General features: G+C 47.7%; 2 protein-coding genes across 3 annotated transcripts in view; both read right to left on the bottom strand.

Moving 5' to 3' along the window:
• The window catches only part of LOC125739782 (apoptosis regulator Bcl-2-like), a 25,983-nt gene extending 12,956 nt beyond the window's left edge, over positions 1-13,027 (bottom strand). The window contains exons 1-2 of one of the 2 annotated variants that reach the window (XM_049010236.1): positions 11,801-13,027; positions 10,730-11,247 (exon numbers count right to left, since the gene is read on the bottom strand). In XM_049010236.1, coding sequence (XP_048866193.1) covers positions 11,242-11,247; positions 11,801-12,331 — 537 coding nt within the window. In that variant the 5' untranslated portion in view covers positions 12,332-13,027 and the 3' untranslated portion in view covers positions 10,730-11,241. Of the gene's footprint in view, positions 1-10,729; positions 11,248-11,800 lie in introns of those variants that run through there. The other variant, XM_049010235.1, reaches the window with a different exon arrangement.
• A 995-nt stretch (positions 13,028-14,022) lies between these two features.
• Positions 14,023-24,026, bottom strand: kdsr (3-ketodihydrosphingosine reductase). Its single transcript, XM_049010231.1, has 10 exons — positions 23,475-24,026; positions 22,039-22,128; positions 20,884-20,940; positions 20,619-20,684; positions 20,377-20,472; positions 19,549-19,740; positions 19,379-19,462; positions 19,173-19,256; positions 18,992-19,093; positions 14,023-18,577 (listed from the first exon to the last, which is right to left on the bottom strand). The coding sequence occupies exons 1-10, from the start codon at positions 23,655-23,657 to the stop codon at positions 18,458-18,460; spliced, it is 1,074 nt and encodes a 357-aa protein (XP_048866188.1). The 5' UTR covers positions 23,658-24,026; the 3' UTR covers positions 14,023-18,457.
• Between the last annotated feature and the right edge of the window lie 114 nt (positions 24,027-24,140).

Raw genomic sequence — 24,140 nt, 5'->3', positions numbered from 1 at the left:
CCACGATTGCCCCGTTCCTGCTTTCGTACGCGGCGTTAAACGCATCACACAGACATTCAGCGGGACCGTTGTGGCAATATGTGAAGAGCTTTAAGTTGTTTGTTCTACCGAGGTCCATGTGGTTGGCAAGCAATATCTGATAAAGGGGCCTGTTCCCCCGCCCTCCCCCCCCCCCCACTCGCTTATCAGCTAATCAGGTGACAGATGCTGGGTTCAGCAAGAGGACCTTTCCTAGTAAAAGAAATCGCAAATAGTTCGGCAGTGTTCCTGGGGAATGAGGCTTGAAGCACTGCATGGATAGAGACCTCAAAAGATGAAAAGGTCTCCCTTTCCTCTCATATCTCATATCTCGGTTGGCTGCGTTGCCCTCTTATCCTGCACTAAAATTAAATTCTCTCCTGTGTCACTCATATATGCAACGGCAACTTGCAGACATGAACGACGGTCTGTCTGCCTGTAATATGCCTGAAACATACCCGACAAGAGGGAGCCGCCCGTGATCGAAGCTCAAGAAAGAGAGCTCTGCATCAAAGCCCAAGTGATAAATGTCGCGGACGACCCCCCTACAGCCACCAAGGAAATCAGGTTACATAACACACCACAATACAACCAGAAAGCACCTTAGAGTATTTATTGGAATTCCAGGGTGGGGGCGCAGGTGAAGGGGCTGTACTCCGCCCCCAGCAATATTACGGCAGCCTACTTGAAAAGCTGGCCCCACAGCCTGCTGGGATGGTGTAAAGCTTGCCGACTCGCAGCGGGGGTGGTATGTCGGGTGGGGGGGGGGAGAGCAGACTGCGACATCGGGAGGGGTTACCCAACACCAACTGCTTAAAACCCCATCCAATTAAATCCTTTATCGGATTCCGTTGGGATTAAATAGGCAGGTAGCCTCCCTCAGCGGGATCCAAAGGGACCAGTGGGACCTGTTGCTGCTGAAACCCCCCCACCCCACACACACACACACACACACACACACACACACACACACACACACACACACACACGTTTCTGCCGTACCACGGCTCCCTGCATGCGCGTCTGTTTACCCGGCTGCTGAATGATTCATAAACAAACCGCCTAGATGAATCCGCGAGTGTCACAGAAAACCTGCCTCTACAGACTGTTTGTTTTTGCAGCCATTCCTTAAACTACGGAGTCTCTCGCGCTCAAGGCCGGCTGCGGGTGAAAGCACTCCGAAAGTGTGAGATTATCCCCCCCCCCCAAGAGGGCACAAACAGTGACCCTCCTGCCCTCTCCCAGCTGCGCCAAACCCATTTCCCGGGTCCATAAATGGATCTGCCGTGGGCGGGCGAGGGTTACATTCTTTCAGCCTCACGACCAGACGGCACCAGGGTGCAGAGGCGACCGGCAGCACCGCGCCTGGGCTTGGCGGAGCCCCCGTACGGCAGATCAGGAGCTCCCTGTCGCCCAGTTCCCTTTAAAACTGCCCATTCCCAGAACCCCCCCCCCCCACCTTTGTTTACACACAGCTGACACATGAACTCAAACAGGCGCACTGCGTGTGTTGCTGCAACCCCCCCAGCCATCCTGCTGTGAATCTGGCAGACCAGTCAACACCAACCCCCACCCCCCAGTAAGACCGTGCCAGGGTTCCGCTGTCACCTGCGTGGCACGACACAACCTAGACCGACCCACACCTTCGGACACACACCGTGACCTCGGTCGGTCAACCGCTGACGGCGACATCACTCGTCGCCGGTGGTTTATTAGCTTACAGAGAGATCAAGTGCTGCAATCTGATAAGGAGGGCTTTGCCCGGGGGGGGGTGCAGATAAAGTGTAATTATAATCCGATGCTGGGCTACTCAGATGAAGACAGGCTTCAACTCCACTAAGTAGCTAAGGTCTGAGAAAAAAAAAAAGCTCGGAAATTCATACAGGGCAGGGCAGCTGTAAAGAGCCAAACCACGTGTCTGGGTGCTGGAACCCGAACGGAATCACTGTGCCGATGCTCGGACTTTGCCGTATACCACGGTAAGGAATCATGATGAGACGGCGCACAGAGTTGGATTCTCAGGGTGCAGAAATGGGGAAAATGGAAATTCGGAGCAGGCTGGGGGAGAGCACTGTTAATGTGTCCCGCTCAATAACCATCTCTGTCACAATCCCCCCCACCAGACCGGAAAATTCACTTTTGGCTAAACTTCCCTGAAAATATAACCAAGGCTGCGTTTACGAGAGGATTCCCTGATTATTCTGAGGGCTGGAAAACTGAGGAAAACATGAAAGGACGTCTGAGAAGGTCCCTCCTCCCAGCACTTTCTGTCCATCCTACAGGTACCTCGGAGGCTGTCAGTGTCCCAAATGAACCGTCACGCATCCTGGCGCATTTCGAAGGCCCTGCTCCTGTTGCCAGGCTGCTTACGCAATGCTCCAAGGTGACTGGCACGCAGGTGAACACTCTGTCCTTTTCGGAAGTGCAAAGAAAAGCCAAAGAAAGTGTAAAAGGATCCTTGAGCTCAGGCAAAAGAGCAGCTTTTAACCATCATGACACCTACTGGTCCACCTGCGTTACTACACCTACTATTAATTTCAAAGTGCAGTGTAGCCAGCGCTTTCCTGCTTTCTTTCACCCCTGAAATCCCTGCACATTACAGGACAGAGCTTAATGCCCCCCCCCCACACACACACACACACACACACACACACACACACACACACACACACACACACACACACACACACACACATAGCTCTCACCTCGGACCAGACTCGCAGTACCCTGGCCAGAGACCCCACTGGGACCGGACCGCTCCCATCTCAAGCCAATCAGGAAAACTACACCCAGCTATGTGCCAATGGTGTATGAGCCCCACAGCGCCGCAAACATTCCAGAAAGCGACAGTTCTCACAAAACAAAGGAGCAGAGGGTGGGGTAAGCCTACAGAAACACAGGAAGGTCCCCTGTGCCATCGCATGTGTGTGTGTCCAGATCTGAAGGTGTTTCCCAGAAGAAGTTGCTAAGAATCCCCAGCTTTTATCATACTGTCCAACACACTCTCTCTACCACAGGCGGAAAGTCCGGATCCAGAAAACACAAATCCAGACCAAGATTTTGTTTCAACCAACCAGTTGAGTCTAAATAGACATAGATACAGGGTACTTAACTGCTTGGCTGAAACAAAATCTTGGTCTGGATTTTTACTTTCTGGACCCAAACTAAAATTAGCTTTTGTCTTGTGTGTGTGTGTGTGTGTGTGTGTGTCTGTGTGTGTGTGGTCCAGGTATACCTTACCTTGTGGGGACCAATGTGATGAATACCCTTTTTTCCTTATGGGGACCAGTTTACTGGTTCTCACAAGGGAAGACTATTTTATAAAAATCCGTAACTGCAATGAAAAAACTAAAGGTGCAAAAAGTCTTGTATTTTGTTGGGTAGAGATTAAGGTTGTCATAGTTACCATTAGCATTTTTCCCATGTAAATGAATGAGCGGGTCCCCAAAAACATGATTACTCGACTGTGTGTGTGTGTGTGTGTGCGCTCCAGCGCAAGAGCACAGAACACACAAGGAAAACAGAAGGACATTGGTTCAGGTCCTATTTAGTGGGGTCCAGCACTGGCTGGATGACCCTTGTCACTGGTGGACAGCGACACACCCCGCGAGTGAGCAGGCATTCGTAGGGCTGGCCGGCCACAGCCGATCAAAGGGATTCTATTGACATATTCACAGAGGGTCCACAGTGCCATCTAACATAAATACTATCCACTGCCTACTGCAGTGAGGTGAGCCATTAGTACATTAATATCACATGTGGACAATCTGCCCCAGCCTATCACTAATTTGGCAATCCAGGCTAGGCAGCAAAAGAAAAAGAAAAATGTGATTTAAATCAATTTCACAAAGTGTATCACCTAAGAAAAAAAAAAAGGATTGTTGGATCATTCTGCAGCAAACTGAGGAACAGTCCCAGGAGGAAAGATCTGAGTTGGTGGCTAGTAGAGGGACCAAAACGAAACTGAACAGAGTTTGGGAGACTCACAGGGACACAACAACATTGCAGTAAAGCTGGTAGATAAATTACAGAGAACTGACTGACATCCCGGGGGGGGGATTCCCGAAAGCGACCAGGTTTAAAACATCCTAAACCTAGAGCTTAACTTCGGCATGCAGCACAGGAGTCCACAGGGCTACAGATAAACATGAAGCAATACTCAAGATGGGCCCTACACTGAGTGACTACACCTGTTCAAAATATTACATGGCGTTTAATCAATCTGCCGTCCAATCGCACACACACCAGCCTGACCAATAAAGCTCATCCGCAGGGAACCAAGTGGCAGTCTGATAGCCTGTGTCCTAATAAAGTGTCCCAGTAAACATATCCCATGCGGTGAATGACGCCCCACCCACATCTAAATGTGCCCATCTGCTCATGAACTCTGCAGTCGTTCCCCCACACCAGCCACCTTCCTCAATCTTAATGCTACGGGCGTTCGGTAATCTCCCATTCCATCTGTGTCCCAAAATTCCCCTCAAGTCCATAACAGAACTCTGCACAGGCATAAGCAGACGATAGCAGATTCTTAATACCCTCGATTCCATCAGATCTGAATGCACTTCAGTTCCCCATCCCGCTGCCCACCCTCACGTCTCCCGCCAGATTACCGTACCCGCGTCTATATCAGCAGCGGCAAAGAGGCCGCAGATCCTAAGCAGATATAGCTGCGCGTGTTCAAAGGGGCTTCAGGAGAGGCTGGAGTAATTATGGTTAATAAATGGAGCCGTAAAAGTGGGCAGACGCATACTTCACCTGGCTCAAATGTGAGGGACTAGGCACTGGCTCTGAGATAAGGACTAACCCTCATTTGATAAAGCGAGGAGAGCATTCGGGACACAGGTGCAGATTCGGAATTGGCTCTGAGCTCATTTCCTTATCGAGTCCCACCGACGTTCCCCACAGAACCCAATCTTGCCATTCCTCCTGAGCTCCTGAAAAAGATTTTTATGGGCATGAGTAAAACTGTACCCCTTTAAAGCTGCATTCGCCTACACTGAGTTTTCCCTAGAAATTACATTAAACACTGAAGATGATTAATGATTCCTCATTGTCAACTTTTCTCAGACTGAACAAAAGAGATCCTTTGAACGCCCCTCTTCCGCCTACCCCTCCCCCCCCCCCCCCGTCCCCCCCGTCCCCCTACACAGGGTCTCCAGGACACACACGCACAAAACCGGTTTAGTTCTCCTTTCATCTTAGACAAAAACACCATGTGGAGTCAGGATTAATATCAAACTGCAACACCTGGATCCCGCAGACACACCACATCAATGAAGCCGAGGACAGAGGAAGTTCCACCCCATACCCAGCTCCGCCCAATCAGGATCTTCCTCAGGCTTGGAGGCCAGAGCCTCAGGACCACAGTCCTCTGAGCCAAGCAAGGCCACCACTTGGAACCAGAATATCAGCACCAGGACGCCAAGCAGCCGGATCTCAGGAACCCCACGTCAACCTGATGGAAACAAACAGGACAGACGCGACACGCCTCAGATAAACAGGCGTGCGATACGCGGAGGCGTGTGCAGATACAACTCAGCCGCCGTCTCAGACAGCAGCTGCAAGCTCCTAAGCACCAGCCTTAAATTGGGGCCGAATTTTCTAGCTAAGATGAGAGGTGGCGTCTCAAAAAACGAAAATAAAAACAGGAACCTTTCAAATGCAAAGCAGCACCGGGGGCGACGGCGAACTGGCAGGGAGGAGAAACCCATGCAGATGCCTAGAGAGGGACCCCGCAGCCGTGCTCCGGCGTCTTTCAAAGAGGTACGAACACGACTCTGCGTTCAGCGGTGACCCTCATGCTTCATGTGGATTCAGAGTTTTAAACTTTAATGAATCTCATCTCACAGCAGCTTGGGAGAACCGTATTAGGAAGGAGCTGCGTGAAAATTTAATGAAAGACAAGCGGGGTTAGGGTTAGGGTTAGGGTTAGGTCATGGGCCTAAATCCCAGAAATCAAGGGAAGAGGGCAGGAAACATGCCGGATGGGACGTCACTGTAAGGCACCTATATACAGTCGCATAAAGGCAATTTGGACTCTGATTCACCAGCCCCATGTAGGAAGAATGTGGTGTACCAGGAGGGAGCATGGATGGATGGATGGATGGATGGATGGACCGATATCATAACAACATATCCCATTGACCCTGGGTTCTTGCAGGTTCCACACACTGGTTCTGCTCTTGCGCTCATGCATCCAGTGAAACACAAGACCTCAGACCTACTGACCTTCTCAACCTCCAGGAGGAGCGCACTTCACACTTTCGCAGATGAGCAGAGGCGTCTGTGGCAGGTGGTCAAACATCCTGAATGATTCAGACGCTCGGGGGACAGTGACAGTCCATTAGCGGCCCTCTCACAGGGTCATGTCAATCACACATCTCGGCTTTTCAGGTTACTGGTGAACTTCCAAAGTCATGCTTTACTGTCGAAGGGCATGATACTGTTCCCCCAGAAAAACCTCTACACTTTAAACCACAGTCAGTTCCCTCATCTTTAAACAATGGATAAACGATGTCATTGTTGAGCAAGCCGTAACTGACACAGGTTGTACAGTGAATGTTTGTTTTTGATACAATTAGCAGACCGAGAGACATACCTATTTTGAGCATCATGCAATTTAAAAAACAGGAAAATGGTTGCGGACTGACAGAAAATAATTTCCACATTATACTTCACCCCCCCCCCCCCCCCCCCCCCGCCTAAGCATAGCCATTAAGCTAATTAGCCGCCTACTTTGTTCTAACTTTAGTGATGACGAACAAACATCCGCCAGCCTCAGTCCTACACGCGGCACAGTGAGGCTGACACCCGTCCTGCTCTGCCACTTCCACAGGGGGCGCTGCAGAGCACCGACCAGACAGCACCGGGGGGGGGGGGGTTGCCCAAAATAATACCCCCATGCCAAAAATGGGAAAGTCTGTTGAAATCCCTGGCTCAGAAAAAAATATGTATAAACGGTGCTATTATACCGGGGAGGGGGTTAGGGATTGGAAAACAGGACGCTAACATGGCTCATCTGGACAAAATGTGGGGGCGGGTTAGGACTATGAAGCAATACCCCCCCCCACATCACCCCATCCCCTTATTTAGCCGTTGAATGGCTCAGTATCATGTGCCGCTAAAAACTTTAAGGTGACAAAGAAGTTAAGATTAATAGAGAGAGAGGCTGACTTCCTCAGCTAGTGCGGGATGACAGTGAAGGAACGATGTGTGACAGACGGAGGCAGGACGCACTACCAGCGGTGGTTCAGGGTGTGGAAATCTCTCCCCCCCCCGCCCGGAGTGGCCCTCAATACCGGAGGCTGCGAGGAGTTGAGTAATATTTTGTTAAGATTTGGAAAGTGGAGCGGAGCCTGCGGATCCGAGTCTAAGTTCAGCCGCAGTCGGGAGACGGGGAGGCTGCGGACCGGCGACGGCCAGACGAGCCGCCCACAGAAGGTGGAGGAGAGGAGAAACCACAGGAAGAGAACATGAACGGAAGAACCTTACCCTGGTAACGCCTGGGTGAACCACCTGAAGAGCCAGGACGGCCATCACCAGGAAGGTTCAAAACACACAACAAGCTCACGTCCAATCAGATAATAATTATACCGATATCACACTAAGGCCGCAAGAGATGGGATAAATCAGGCTTAAAACCCCACAGCGATGCAGCTGTTACCCGAGGTCAGTCGTTGCCTGGTTACATGCAAAAGAGGACGGACAAACATGAATGTGAATGATGACACCCCCCCCCCCATGGATTGTGTAGTCTCATCGTCACCACTTCTCCCCTCGTGACCCCTCTTCCACAGGACGTAAAAAAAGGAAGGGGGGGGGATTTCGTGCAGGAACAGTGTCACGGGATGATTTGAGTAAGACCCTCAGGGTCATCCAGCAGAATTACCCCACCCTGAGCTCACTGGTGACAGATGCCCCCCCCCCACGCCGCACCAAACACGCCGTTAATTCAGAAATTTTCCGAGGGGCCCTGAATAAGACCATCAACATGGAGAGTGATCGGCCTCTCACCAAATTAGGCCGACATCTCCCAAAAGGTTTTCCCTCACACACACACACACACATGATTGTACTCATATCTTTGTGGGGACCATCCATTCACTTCTAGGGGGAAAAACCCTAATTCCAACTATGACGACCTTAACCCCTACCCAGCCCTAACCTTAACCAAAAGTAACCAAACAAAATACAAGACTTTCGGCATTTGTAGATTTTTGATCATTTCATTGGGGACTGGAAAAATGGTCCCCGCAACATCAAAATAACAGGATTTTATCACATTGTGGGGACATTTGATCCCCACAATATAGTAATATATACATAGATGCCTCCCACACACATACACGCAGAGGTTTACAGCCCGCAGAAGCCACAACCAAAAACATACATCCCAGATAATTTGGGATAATGCCTGATAAGCGCCACCACCCACATCACATTGGATTCCATTGTTCAGCGGCAGTAAAGACGGGAACAGCGGAAGCCGACAAACTCCAGGGCCATGATTCCCAGCAGATCCAGTGTCACCTCTGTCACGTTTTAAAACAACACGAGGAGGTGAATTCCCCCATGATATTCAAATCAGATGGGGAAAACCTGTTTCTGGAATTTGTATACCTATGCTATAATTTCGGTTAACGGGGGGTTATGGAAATTATCTGGAGCCCCCCTCCAGGGTTGTAAATAAAAATCAATAATTTCTTAGTCAAATTTTTCTCCTCAAAGGATCTTTGCTTTAACTGAGGAGACCTCAGAAGGGGCTCTGCACACAGGAAAGCAGGGTATGCCTGTCAAAAACCAAAGCAGCCCCAGTGGCCTAATGGACAAAGCACTGGCCTCCTAAACCAGGGACCCCCCAGGGTGTGATTGCTTTTATGAATTTCTCCTTGGGCATAACAAAGTAAATTTAACAGTTTGTTACCAGCATCTACTGCTGCATAAGCTTTGAGAGTACTCACAGTGCCATGTACAGAATGGAAATGAAGAAAATATATTAAATAATTAACAGAATATTATACGATAAAAAAAGGCAACATCTTAAGACTCGTAAAAGAATAGGACAGTAATCGCATTTTATTTCAGTAGCAGACACTTCTGTTTACAGCAACATACATTTATTTCATTCTTATTTAATTGATTTTTTTTTTTTTGGAGAATGCAGTGACCGACAGCCCCTGGAACAATTAGGGCTGACTCCGCCCACTAGGGGATTTGGACCAGTAGCTTTCCGTTCGTAGGCGCAGCATCCTAAGCCACTGAGCCATCACAGCTAACTAAACTTCAGGCGTTCTATTAAAGACCCAGACTATCCTTCATAGCGAGCCACCGCCGACAATGCCGGAGAAGCACCCACAGATGACCCGCACCAGCTGACCACACAGCCTTGACCTTTCTAGCCATTTCATCCCAGATCAACTCATCGGGCTTAAGGTCAAATGACAGTGAGAATGCGGCCTGGACATTCGACTATCCTCACCCTCCATGTGATTGTTCTGACACGGTTTTCACCATGAGCGCCTTGCCCTATGAGAGAGGTAAGGTAAGGAGTATATGCACTGACAGCACGTTGCTGCCCTCCACCACACGACAAAACTACCTCAGGGATGACATCTCAAGTGTTGCCATGCGATCCCTCGGCACCACACTAGTTCGAGTGGAATGGAGGGCCAATTCTGCTGCCAACCCCCAAATTTTAGAGGACCTCCTTACATGGCTGCATGTAGGTTAACATCATACTCAGGATGAAACAATTGCAGGTTAAAGTATTACCCAAGGGCATAGGATCACTCCTGGAATTCATAGGATTTGAACCAACGACCTTCTGATTGCTGATAGATAGCTCTAGCCTCACAGCCACCACTCTGCACACAGCTTACCCTATGTCTAACCAAAAAATGGTAAAAAATGTAGGGTTTTCAAAAAGACGTACATGGGACACAAGTGAAAGTCAAATAGGGTCTGATGTGAATGAACTGTCAGCTGCCCGGGGAAAATAATTAAAAAAGTCCCGACAGACTTATCAGGGGGGGGGATGTTGAAAGGATGTGTGTTTCCACCATCTTAAACAGTCAGATTAAGAGATGCCCTAAATGAACAAGTGGGTGATAAAAGGAGTTATCGGTTCCAGCCGTGAGCCGTCTCCACGACAACTAAATCCCATTCGACGACGGAAACCGATCCAAGACCTCTTAAAAAGAGCCAGTCTGATAAAGGCCATAGATTCCACCCTAAGGAAGCTAAGTAAGGCTTGAGTGATGAATCCTGGCAGCGCTAAGTGTACGGAGATACAGGAGTCTGTGTCTGAGAGCGTCAGACACAGCGGCGATGAAAGACACTTGTCACCTGAGGCATTCTCTGCTGAATTACATCCCGTCTCCAGAGCCTTAATGCAAATCATCTTGTTTTCACGCAGGAGAAATTAAATACTGCGCTCAAATCGTTTTATCGCCCCTAGACAGGAGACTGGTAAATAATTCAAGGACATGCAATTCTCAACAAACTGCTTCCACGAGGTCTAGAGAGCAAAGGCATTCCAGCGCCCACACCAAACCGGCAAGACAAAGGCGGCATCAGGCCTGACAGCCGCAAGCATCCCGGGAAAACTGCTCGGATGCATAACCCTGTCAATCAGAGTTAGGTGTGGGTTTGTTGTTTCTGGGCACCCACAACCCCCCCCCCCCCCCTCCCCTCCCCTCCGGCTGCATTCGTTTGGAGCCAGCAGGAGGGCCCCCAAACTGTGGGGACCCCATGCAAATTCACGTTTTAACTGGCGGTAAAACGTTCCCACTGATGAGAATTGACACAGCGTTGTCTGAGCAGCAGAAGTGTCTGGGCCTGAGGTCTGGGGTATTTAGAAAACATTTAACTGAACAGCCTTACTTATGGCTGAAACAACAGCTAAGAGTGAAGTTTGAGGAGAGGAAAAAGTTAAAAAAGATCACGACAGCCAACACCTACCTGAAATCTAACAAAAAACCTGCAAACACAAAAGAGGCCGGAAACCTGTTTCATATGGTTTAGGAGCTTCTGTTTGATACTTCTGTGCTGCCGAAGCCTTTATTCTGTCTGGTCCCCGGTAGGGGGGGTCCACTTCAGAGATCCACTAGGGGTTTCCAAACCTGACATGGATAACGATCACACCCATCCATCTGGCAAGCGAACTGTACACCAATTGAAAAGACTGACATCCTGGAAAGATTTACACTCTGAGGGCAAAATTTAGTTCTAAAAGGAAGGAGACAGGGTATGAATTAACATTCGGTGAGGTTAATCTTCCTGGGCTTCAGGGGGAAGAAAGATCAGGTCACACGTTAAATTAAGAAACTGACTGCTTCTTTCCAGTATGGGGATCCAGATCTGTTTCCAAAATAAGGGGGAGGAAATTTATCTGTTCATGAAAAAAAACAATGAAATTAGAGAACTTCTGTTTATCTGACAGAAAACTAGTGCATAAAATGTTAAACATGGTGGCAAAACTATAACTTCTGACTGCAAAACATTTCTCTCGGCATTATTCCTATGGGAAAAAATCGACGCGGGCGCGCAAACACTCTCTCTCACACACACACACAAATAGGTGCACACCTTGTTTCACTACTTCAACGACGGCTTAACACGGCTGTGGAGAGGTGTGACTAGAAGATCGTGGCCGATTGGTTAGAAATGTAATGTAACGATGTGTTTTTCCAATCGGGAATTTCAACCACGTTGATTTGTTTACGCCAACATCACACTTGCGCGATGGGTATTAAATTTACGGCTGCAGCATAAAACGTACCCATCCCCCATTCTCCTGGATCCAGGTGTGCAGCGGTCCGTTCAGGTACTCCGTCATCCAGCTGGCAACGTGGTCCACCTGGGACGTCATTTCCCGGTTCACGCTCTCCACACACACCGCAACCCCGAACTCGAAGAAGGCTACTATCCGGCCCCAGTTGGTGCCGTCCCTGAACAGCTCCTCTATCACCGCGGCGAACTTGCTCTCCGCCGTGTCGGGTGTCAGGTGCAGCCGCGCCGACATCTCCACTAGGTCCCGGCGGTAGCGCCTTTCCACCTGATCCCCAGCTTCCCGCAGGACTGCGTGGAGAGCGGCGTGCGGGTCCAACTGCGGCGACCGATTGCGAATATGGGCGGCGGCGGCGGCACCTGTCTGGAGGCGCCGTGAGAGCGCCGTGCCCGTGGAGCCGTTCGCTGGCGGCTCCGTTTCCTCGCCAAAGTCCATTCCCCAGTCGATTCCCCTATTCGAAAGTTTTTGGTGGATGTAATTCTCCACTATAATCTTACTATCAAAAGTACTTTGGTTTGCCATAGCCTATTGATTGAAGACTGTCAGAAAACCGGCCACTCGGATATTTTTCACGCGTTTTCCACCGTCGACCAGTTCAATTAGCGCACAGTTGTCCTGCAATCCAGGTCTTCACATTCAGGATTCATCTCCCACTCCGCTAAAATGTTTATATTACACCGAACGGTGTTATTTCTGCAACAAGTAAACTTTAAATATCTCCAATATCCCGGATTGGATAATAAATGGTGTTTCGCCGAGTTCCCGCAAAAGCGCTTTATATACACCTTCACTTACACAGGATGGTGCGGAGGATATTTAAGACTCCCCTTGAGAGGCGTGCGCTCCAGAAATCGCGCATCACAGCTGCACACGTGTCGCTGATCCCCATAGGCGATCGTGCCAGAAAATAAAAAAGCTTTGAACGCTTTTTTTCCGTCGCCTTTTCGCCTATTCCGCTGACATCTGCACCGCCTCCGAACGATGGAAAGCGAGAACGAAAGTGCGGAGCAGTTCTAGAAATGCGTGCATGCTTCCATTTGAACGATCAGTGCTATAATAGACAGCTACATTTGCCAATAAGCTCTGCATGGAAAGCGGCGTTTTTGTTTTTGTAGGGGCTATAAGGTCCAAGCGGTCCCGGTACGGCAACGCTCCTAAAACGCGAAGTTACACCTCTGGGAGGCGTTTCCTCAACGTCACGCCATTCATGCTTTTCGTCCCCGGGGACTGGACACATAAACGCTAAAAACCCTGCGTGAGGAAGAATGTCGGTGCTATACCTGGACGTGCTTGTTTTATTATTCCACACTATTTTCTCTCCCCCCCCCCTTATTTGTACTAATGGGAACCCCCTCCCCCTTCTTTGATACTTCGTATTGATCCCCGTGGGGAAATCTCTACGTCTCCCCCAAATTGCTCGCCGTAGGTAATATGAAGCTGGTCGCGAAGGGTAGCCATCCATAGCAGCGCTTTTGGGTTGAGGGCCTTATTAATAATATTTAATAAAATTTACATTTGGCACGGTTTTTACGTTATATTAGGCCTAACACAGGTAATTGGCCGAAGGGAAATTTACACGTGGTACAATGTGCAATTTTCACCTATCAATTTGTTCCATGAAGAACAATTTTAAAATAATAATAATAAATACCCCTCCAAACAGCTCGGGACTTTTTGTTCAGCGGGGAAGATGTTCCCCATCTTAAAGTGCTTCGAGATCAAATGCAACATAGGGTAAGTGGGATGCAAATGCATTATGGGCATTAAAGGTCAACACCTACGCGACGTTTTATCTGTGGACTTATTAAAATATAATCTCGAAAAGCGCTTGCGTAAGAGGGTCGTAGGTTTAAAGCCCTACAGAGGCGGACTCTCATATCCTGAAGCAAGGCGCTTGTCTTTTCGTTACTGTGCAATGTAGACATCTCGTTATCGACAAGTCTACACCGTTTTTTTTTTATCTAAACCATTAATACATACCTAAACTTCGGGTGGGCGCTTTAACGAAGGTATAATGCTGACGCCTAGTGTTTCAAATATTATTCCGAGAAAAACACAGACCCGTATAGAAGGCCAGCATGAAAATGCAGTGAAAAATTTATTATTAATACAATCTAATTTTGAAGCAGAGCCATTCACCTATGGAGGATCATAACAGAGAATCAGAACGGACTCTGACGACACCGGTCAGTGTACGACAAAGAAGGCGTGGACTTTTTCAAAAGTTATTTATTATTTCATGTAACAAAATATGACATAGCAACGGTCTTCCGATCATCCCTTTTCTATTTAAAATGGCACACAGGGTGAAGACAGGCATAAACAATTAAGGAGGAAAGAACCGAACGTGTCCAGGTTATTTTCAGAGCAAAACGAACTAAGTTAATCTCTTACATATCATATACTTATCTTAAACGCACAAAAACCGGGGTTAGGGCATAACATGAGAAAAGCATCGGTATTCCGATAGGGTGTTTCAACATGTCTTGAACACAACGGCTTAACTTGCATAGCTTTAAACTGTTAAACCAAAAAAAATCCTTTTGTGATAAGCTACATATCAAAAAGCTATGAACTACGTGTCAGCTACTGTATATTCTAGGTGAGTTAATTAAAATGCACACATTATAAAAAGCAAAAAATCCGCAAATGAACTTTGTGCTGCATAGCCTCAGAAACCGACGTCAAGTGAGAACATCAACCAAATCATCTGCTCTCACCATCATTCTTCATGCAAGGACATTTGTACAGATCTGAAACGGAACAAAGACGAATTCTTCTCTCTGGAAAAACAGGTAAATTATGTAAGCCATAGATATAAACAGGTGCATTACGTAACGGTATTAAGGCGTTGAACGGGCTCCACAATTCAGCTCTTGGCTTATTTATAAGGTATTTCTGAAGTAAACAAAGCAGCAGTCAAATAGTTGCATTGCATTGCCTTGCTTTTTTGGTTCCTTTTGGCATTGGGACTAAGCATTTAATTGCGCTTGTAATAACAGAAAATAATTGCAGACGGGCGTCAGTCCTCTCAGGGCCGATAGATAAGAAAAGGAAGACATCAAACGAGAATATCGTTAAGCGGCGCTGAGCAGAGATACTTGTATAGCACTTTGAACGCGGCTTTCCGGCGCCACCCTCAGGCCAGTGAGGTTACTACTCGGTCCCGCGAGTCAAACGATAATCAATCCCACGGCTCGTCCCGACACATTGAGTATTTCCTAATTAGGCTATTTTACCCCTTTTTCGCTTTTGCGAAACCAGAATTGTGAAATAGTATAAAGGCTAAATTACAGAATTGTGTTCACCGCAAAAAGCCTGCACACAGACGGAAATGTGAAGGAAAAGCTGTCATTAACGCCACAGGCTGGCCGACGCGCTACTCCCTCCATTAGTGCACGCGCACAAACACACACTGGTATCCACAAACAAATTACAAGATACTAATGTTGTGCTCTTGAAGGCGAGGAACTTGGGGCTGTCAAATTCTCCTCAGAGTGACTGAAATGCAAATCCGCCGCCTGCGCGGTCACAAAGGACACCCTTGTCCTAATTACAACAGCCGCTTTTTGTGTGAACGGCCTTCTAGTCTGAACTATTTTCTCGTCCCGAGGAGAGTCGACAGCGCGAGGCCTCTGGCAGGAGACCCATGGCACAGAACAGCCAGCCAGCGTGCTCCGGATCAGCCGGCTGGGGCATGTGCAGTTACGTAAGAAACTGCATTGACTCCCTCACCTATTTATTTCAAAACGCTCCCACTGAACTACCTGATCACCCGCTATCTGCACTAGTGATGGGCGAAATTACACTTTTTTTTGGATGCAGCTAGTTTGATTCAGCTGATTCGTTCTGATTCGTTTACCAGCTCGTTCAGTGGCACTTCCCGTTTGTATAAAATAAATCTTAAACACTTGCGTTCCGATATGTAAAATAACCTGTTATTTAGGCTAAATAGCGCCAAGGAGTAAGCTAAATACAATCACGTGAGGAAAAATAATCTGTCGTTGAATTAGTCTCTCAACACTGTACCTTAGCTACTCAAGTTAAAAACGCAAACATGACTGCTCATCCCATAGTCAGCTAACGAGTTCAAATGCTTTTTGTGCGAATGGCCTTCCAGTCGACAGCCGACGCCTCTGGCAAGAGAACCAGTCTGCTAAGAAACCTTGGTTGGAATCACTTTAACTCGTGAAAAACGTTGTCTCTCTAAAATACAATTGCAGCATATGGGAAGCCACTGCACATTTAGGCTACAGACAGTACTACACCAGTAGATGGTGTATTTAATGCTGCGTTCCATTTACCTCGGAATTCGGAGTAGGGAATGAAGTCACACTCAAGTTTACGTTCCAGTCGGAAAGCCATTTAGCAATACCTAGAACCTGTGTCAAAAAGCAAGTTCTCCTGCTTAGCAGTATAGCTTGGCAGATTTAATTTGCCTTTTTTTTTTTATCTTCCTTCACTTACATTCAGCCCAGTCTACCTTAAATCTGACAAGTTATCCAGCTAAGCAAGAGATCTTGCTTTTTGAATCAGGTTTCAGTTCCAGCCCAGTTAATCGTTAGCAATATCATTAGATAACAAATTACACAGCATTTTGTGCATAAAACACTGTAGCAACACGTCCACAGATAGCAGCTGGTCAATACTATGTGTACAATCAATTTAATGAGCCACAAATGTGACACGTGCTAAACAGTATAATACTACAGTATTAATTACTATTGATTAAGGGCGAACCCATTTTGAATTCCGAGGTCGTCCTCTGATTTTTCCAAGTAGGAATTCCGATTTCAGGGGTGTTCCAGTTGATATTTTCCAACTCGGAATTTCCGAGTTACGAGTTAAAACAGAACGCAGCATTAGTCACAACTGAGGTTCAGCTCTCCCGTTCAGTAGCCTATCAGAGTCTCTCGTTCACAGACTCGCTCACGCCATTGGGTGTCTTGTTCATCCCTGTCACCAATCGATCGTATGTTTACTGTAGGCATATACGTTCAGTCCCAGCCAATCATACGCTCGCTTACAGCATGCTCTTACATGCCTCACTGGTGCTGAATTAGCTGCCCCCTCCTATGTCACGACGTCACATATGGGTTAAATGCATTTCGCTGTTGTACACTGCGTGCTGTGGTGTGTCAACAATGACAACTAATCACTTTCACTGGCCATAGTCGAGGAAGGAAGCATTCACGTCAAGTTTCAGTACAAGTGGAAGAGCAAAAAGAAAAAATCTTTGCAGGGAAGTGAATGCAAGTGTATAGTTCCTGCAAGGGACTCATTCCCCGCAAACAAGTTGTTCACCATTAATCTGCAGGGCAATCCTCTCGATAAAGGTAGCGATCAAAAACGTGAATGCAGCCGTAATATCATTGTGACACTCCTCCACAGATATACGGCTTGTACTCTCAGGGAGTGTATCGAGCAAGTCTACAATCATCCTGATACTGGAAGAATGAGCGTAAAAACACGTACGCAAGCGACCAACAAAAGAGCGGCAGTACAGGAAGCAAATTCACCACACAAAATTGCTCACGGGCTAAATCTCGCAATGGAGTTTACTAACAACTTTAGGAGGAAACCACGGACTCTGTTAAACAGCTTCCCATTAATAAGTTTCCAAAAGATGCCACAAGCTACTAATTACCATTTGCACTAGCGGCCAAAATTGTGCAAACACCTAACGTTTTTTGGCATTACTTTAAAAATAAAGTACACGATTATTAGTGGTAATGTTTATAAACAACCAAAGACTGTTTACAAATATCATACACTGGACAAGTAAATAAGTAGCTGGAATAAATCAAGTGCAGCAGTCTATAAAAATTGCACGCGTTTCCACAATTTTGGCCACTAGTGTAAGTTGCACATCTGGAATTTACGGATGGTTGTACTCAGCTTAGATGGGGAAAATCGGCATGTGCAGTTTTCATTTAAGCGGTGGGCCTTTTCGATAATTAACATACTTGGTCCCCGAAAGTTCCTTAGCCATAAAACCTCTCTCACACACACAACAAATAAACACAACAAGCTATTGTCGTCCATGGGGCTCCAACAGAGTGGTTCTCAACCATTCCGGCATTTAGCTCCAGCTGTTGCAGATGTGTTCTGTTGCACTGACAGCCCCCCGATTCAGCCCATTAAAGACATGATGAGTAGATCGCTGATGAGGGTGAGCAGATGGTGGCAGGCCTGGGGATCCATGCAGGAATGGGTGAGAACTACCGTGCCAGTCCATAATGAAAATAAACAGCGTCGGTCTGTTAGCACTCTCTGTAGTTTATATGCAACGGAAATAAAGTATGAATCGAAAAGTAAAAGGAGAAGTAAGTCATATCTAAGTAGTTTACAAACGTTTCCAAAATGGGAGGTTAAGCCTCAGCTGACACGGAAGGACAGGGAACCAGATACTATTCAACCAATTAGTACCAGATGTCTGGGAAGATGGGGGCAGGTGGAGTCACCTTCTGTGGGGGGGGGGACCTTTCTCTAACCCTGCTTTTGATGACCCTCCTGTGGTCACCTGATGCTAACATGGTGCCCTCTGGTGTCACGACAAGGTGGGAGGTGGGGAAGCTGCTTGACAAGACATGGGTGGAGCAACCTAAGTAGGGTGGGGCTTGGAGGCAGGTTGAGGAGGGGGGCGCCTCACTCGCTCTTGTCCACAGCTCTGGACTGCTCCCTCTGAATCATACAGCGTCGGACGATGCTGTCAAAACTCCCAAGGTAGAAAAGGGCAATGGTGCGGAAAAGGCCCATGGTTACGATCTGGAAAGAAAGGAATGGTGATAAACGACTGACCAAACACCAGAGGTGGACATTTCAGGTCCAGAAAGTAAAAATCCAGACCAGGATTTTGTTTCAACCAACCACTTGAGTACTATGTGACTGTGACTCTTTATGCTCGACTGGTTGGTTGGAACAAAATCCTGGTCTGGATTTTTACTTTCTGGACCTGACATGTCCACCTCTGCCAAACACGGTTGAAATCACTGCACCTGCATCAACCGATGTTGTAAAAATATATTGATGCGACTCTGTCCATGTGTGATGTTGTTAGCATGTGCTAAGATACTCCAGCAAGACTCGGGTTCAAGTTTCGGAAATCAAGGGGTGTGTGGTCCTGTTCAGCCACCTGGTTTCTGGCTAGTGAGCTGGGCTGTAATCCAGTTATATCTTTACCTGCTGGAGCCCCTCCATGATGGAGGTGACAGGTGACATCCCGCAGGTGAGTGCGGACAGCAAGTATCCGTCAGTCCCCACCGAACTGTTGAAGTTCCCCTGCTGTTGGCGGACAAAGCAAAGAGTCACATGCTCTGAGCACCCTGGCGTCCGCCGGACATTGCGGTACGTCACTTCTCACCACTGCGTCTTTGACGACGATCTTGGCCACTTGCTCTGGCTGATACACGCCCGATGTCTCTGAGATCAATCTCGTCTCCAGTGGCTGCAACACAGTGGGAGCGAGCGTTCAACGGACTCTTCGAAGACATGGATCGTGCCGCTACCATGGACAGTAAGATGGTGTACGAAGGTGAAGACCAGACTTCACAAGCCGGCCAGGGCTACCTTGCACTTGTTCTCCTCTGCAAAGCCAGGGGTGTCAGTGTCTGGTGGATAGGCGACCGTCACATAGATGTTGTATGGCTTCATCTGTGACAAGAAGGTAAGCACACAGGGACACAGTGAAGCAGCAGAGCGGTCCAGAACCCGATGGGGGAATGGCCAGTGGTACCCACCTCCATCTGCAGGGATTCAGCCAGGCCACGGAGGGCAAACTTGGATGGGGAGTAGGCCGTGTAGCCAAACAAGCCGATCTGACCAGCCTGCGACGACATGAACATGATGCGGCCCATCCTCCGCTCCTTCATGGTGGTGATGACCGCTCGGGTGGGGTAGATGCTCCCCAGGTAGTTCACCTCCATCAGACTCTGCCAGTCCAGACACAGCGCATGCACGTACACACACAGACACACATGCAGGGTGTGAGTAGACCCTTCGTGGCTTCAGCAAGACTTGCCACAGACCTCATGCCCCCTTGTCTATTTTGGTACTGATTTCATGCCACTGTAATTTCTTAGAGCTAATCACTTCAACCCTCTGGGGGGGGGGGGGGGGGGGTAGGAAATCAAATCTGTCTTTTGATGACTGCCAAACATTGCCCCCTCCCCAGTTGCAGAAGCTCAGTCTCAAACTGGAAACATCATCTGGTACCAGAGGTGGAAAGTTCAGGTCCAAAAAGTATAAATCCAGTCCACTTTTTTTTTGCCCTCAACCAATCAATTGAGTGACTGTTTATGTTGAACTGGTCGGTTGACACAAAACCTTGGTCTGGATCTCTGCTTTCTGGACCCGAACTTTCCGCCTCTGTCTGGTACCATAGCTCGAAGCTGGTTAGAGATACAAAACCAGCTGGATGCTCTTAACGTCAAACAGCGATGGGGGGGCCTGGCCTGCAGTATCCACCTCCATCTGCATTACACTCGACCAGGCAGAGCCTCTGTCCACAAACAAAGCTTCATTTCACTGCCACGGATAACAGCCTCTCCTGTCCGTGTGGCACTCACCCGGAAGCGATTCATCTCTAGCTCCTCGAACTTCCCCGACACGGAGGTCCCCGCGCAGTTCACCAGCATGTCCACGGGACCCAGCTTTTCCTGGGCCTGGAACGGGGCCCGAAAACCGAGCCGGCAGGAATCCGTCAACATCACGGCTCGTTGACGCCTCACAGTAGCGCGTCGCTAACGTGACAGAATTCAGCCAATCACATTACCCATAAAGCGAAAACCTGATCCCTAGATAACTTTACCTGTTTTATGACGCTTTCCACCTGCCCGTAATCCTTCGACACATCAACTGAAATGCAGAGCACAACCTGCGATGCAAGGAAGGAGACAGAGGTCAAGTCTGAGAATGACGTCTTCCTTAAGTTTGATCGTTATTCCACTAAAATGGTTTACAACAAAAAATAAAAAATTTAACAAACTTGAGGAAAAACACATGTTCTATTCCAACTGTCCATGGCCATAACCTGAAACACAAACGCTCAGGTATGAGAAACCATCTCCGCATACCTGCTTATCATTGACAGCACATCTCTCCACCTCCTTCTTAGCCTGAACCAGCTTGCTCTACAACGAACATAAAAAGGAGGATAAAAACGTCAGCGTTCCAGCAGCATCACAAGAAATTGTACATTTTAAGGACATTAAGATATGGAAACTACGAAATATGAATCACTGCAGGAAACACAGAAATGAGCCAGTAAATTTAACAAATATGGCACGACCGAGACCGTCAGCTTTCTGCAAGCTGCGTTTCAGATGGTTCAGATGCAGAATACTTTATTGATCCCCGAGGAAATTGTTAAAGGGTGATGGAGGTTCTCACAGTGTTCACCACGTTCCTCGCCAAGTTAAAAACCAGGACAACATCAATATTTTATATTCAGCTGGGAATGAGGGAACAATGGTTGGATGGGGCATGCATGGGGAATGCTGTGCCATTATCTCTATGATAAAAATAAGATTCGTCACTCCCAACGCCCAACAATTTAAAACTATTGTTCTATGGTTAATGGCAGCCATCTTTGGCTCTCTGAAGATTACAGTTAGGAGTTACAGGAAAGGTACCAGACGCTGACACTTTAGTTATAGTAGTTAAGAAATCTATAATTCTGCAGATTCTTTATATCCCTCCACTGGCTTTGCTGTTCCCATTGCAAATGTCACTACTGAACAGCAAAAAAACCAGCTCGTCCCATCCTCAAAAAAATACTCACCACCACCCCCCCCCCCTTCACGCAGCTTTTCTATATTCTTGGCTCTGCAGATATCTGAGTCATTCATGGTTTTGTAATCAACGTACGAAATACGTTTTTTAAATAAAACATAATTTACATCAATGTTCGGCTGGACTGCGGATAATTTGTGAATGTTGGCCTTTTCTGAAATCAACACACAGCACCTGGAGAAAGTCAGGTTAAGAACTGAATTCAGGTGGCCCTACTGTGGGGCCCTTCAAGGGATTAACATCCACAATTTTCAGGTTATAAACCTAGATCCTTAACTACTACACCACCTGCAGGTTGGAAAGTTCAACAATTAAAAAAAAAAAAACAAAATACACTTCACAGCGGCACTTGTGGTCTTAATGAGGTCAGAAGTTGGCGACGCCTTAGAGAGACCCCTGGAGGACACACCCTGCCTTTCAGCGTGCGTTAAGCTCACCTCATCCCGTGCCAGCAGCGTTATGAACGCCCCCTGCCTGTAGCACTCCATAGCAATGCATTTGCCAATCCCGCTCGAGCCTCCGGTGACCTGCAGGAGAACACGGATGCGGAGATATACTGTTCACGAGCGATCTCACAGAGAGGACATCATTTCCAAAGGTGTTCCACGTTTACCTGCAATTTAAAACTAAAATGCTAATAATACACAAAGGAAATCAAACAGCAATCAATTTGGACAAACTACCTGCATATATTTTTAACGATTTGACTAGAGAGCAGAGTTAACTCACACCTCCAGGGATGGATCCCATCCCCTCTGTGTTTTTTGGATAGTGGTATTGTGGCAGACTGTGATTATGCGAGTGTGCCTCATCCAAGGGGTTTACTTGCCTTATGTAAAATACATTACCTGATACAGGCCTGAACCAGTACTAGATAAGCGGGGATGTTTATTTGGGTGAAGTTTTATTGTAAAGTATATTTTATTTTCTACACAAAACACCCTATGACCTGTTGAGTTAGGATTTATTGGATTGTTTGACCTGTTACGAACCACAACAGGGGCTCATGGGTGTTTTATATTTCTTGCCCAAAGGAAAAGACAAATCAGTAGGGGCAACGTCTGTCTTTAATAACAGCCACGTCAAACGCTGCTGCTCAGTATTCAGTAATTTGATCAGAATGCAGGACGCATCCACACATGGTGCAGGGCAGCACTGAAAATTACGCACATGTATGTGTAAATAATGCAAAGTACAGAGCAGATCTGTCTCTGTCATTAAAATAGGCACAGTTACCTTTTTTTGTCTAGTATTTAAAATAAGACTGATCAAATGAACAACTATATATATATTTGTTCCCCACCTTCACATATTTATGCCTTAAACCAAAAACCTAAGCCCTGAGTAACACAATATTTAGGGTGGATGGATTAAAATCACACCTGCGCCTTTAGACTGCGTGGGTGTAAAGAGCGCTCTCTCTCTCACACACACACAGGTACGGTCTGTCCAGGCACCCAAATTAATGCCGTAATATGCACGAACAAATCAACAGAAACATTTATTAGGCTTTAAAAACAAAACGTAATAAACGCTCGTAAAAGACATGCAAGTTATACAGCCATCGGGCAGGCACTTAAAGACATATCTGTCGTCTTTGTTATTTGTCTTATTATTGTAGTAATAAATAATAATAATAATAATAATAATGTTGTTATTATTATTGTAATTCTTCCCGCTTGGCCGGCACCCCCCGTCCGTACAGGTGATCCTCCCGCTCCACCCCTCCGGATCACCGCGATCCCCACCACAAGGCTCGCTCGTCCCCGTCTCGCTTTGCCGCCCAATAGACCGCTACTGCAGTATGAAAATAACAATAACTGCGCTAAGCGTTACCCGCGCCCGCTTACTCCCGCGCCCCTGCGCCACTCACCACGACGTGGGCCCCGTTCAGCTTGAGCGGCTTGGGGCTGATCAGCGGCGAGATCATGTAGAGCACCAGCGCCAGGGTGACGCCGAATGCGGCCGCCGCCAGCAGCATGCCGAGAGGCGTAGGGAGCCATTGGGAGCCCGACACGAGTCGCTCCGCCGCGTCCAGGCCTTCACCGGGGGACATCGTTGTGCTTCTCGAGTGGCTTCGGCCCGGCCTGTGGCCGAGAGGAGCGAGCGGAGCGGGGGCGGGACGAGGAGCTTCAGCTCTGTTCGCCCGCGGTCACCGGAGCTCGAGTGGATCTTTACCTGGGACACCGCAGGCCCTCCGATCCCAAGCTCTGCCCAGTACCCATCCAGGACAGGGACACCCGAACTGTACGCTTCCCCCTTCCTGCGTGGCTGCCGTGGATCCGATCCGTGCGTATCGGGGTCTTCAAGATTTTTTTCCTCTCCTGTAGTTTTCACGGTTGGGGAAGCGAAATGGGGACAAATATTTTCTATGGATGCCCGGTTGCGTTATTACGGATCCCGTTGCAAATATTGTGCTTCGAGGGCTTCCGTATTTAAAGGGCCAGACACAAATTTATGTCAAGTTCAGTTTCGACTCTTATGTGATTTTAATTTATGTACACTGGATTAATACTATAGGCTTTACATTATATATGTA

This window comes from Brienomyrus brachyistius, chromosome 4 (genome assembly GCF_023856365.1).
Source record: "Brienomyrus brachyistius isolate T26 chromosome 4, BBRACH_0.4, whole genome shotgun sequence".
Taxonomy (NCBI): domain Eukaryota; kingdom Metazoa; phylum Chordata; class Actinopteri; order Osteoglossiformes; family Mormyridae; genus Brienomyrus; species Brienomyrus brachyistius.
The sequence above is the reverse complement of the archived record's forward strand: the minus strand, read 5'-3'. Positions and strand labels throughout refer to the sequence as shown.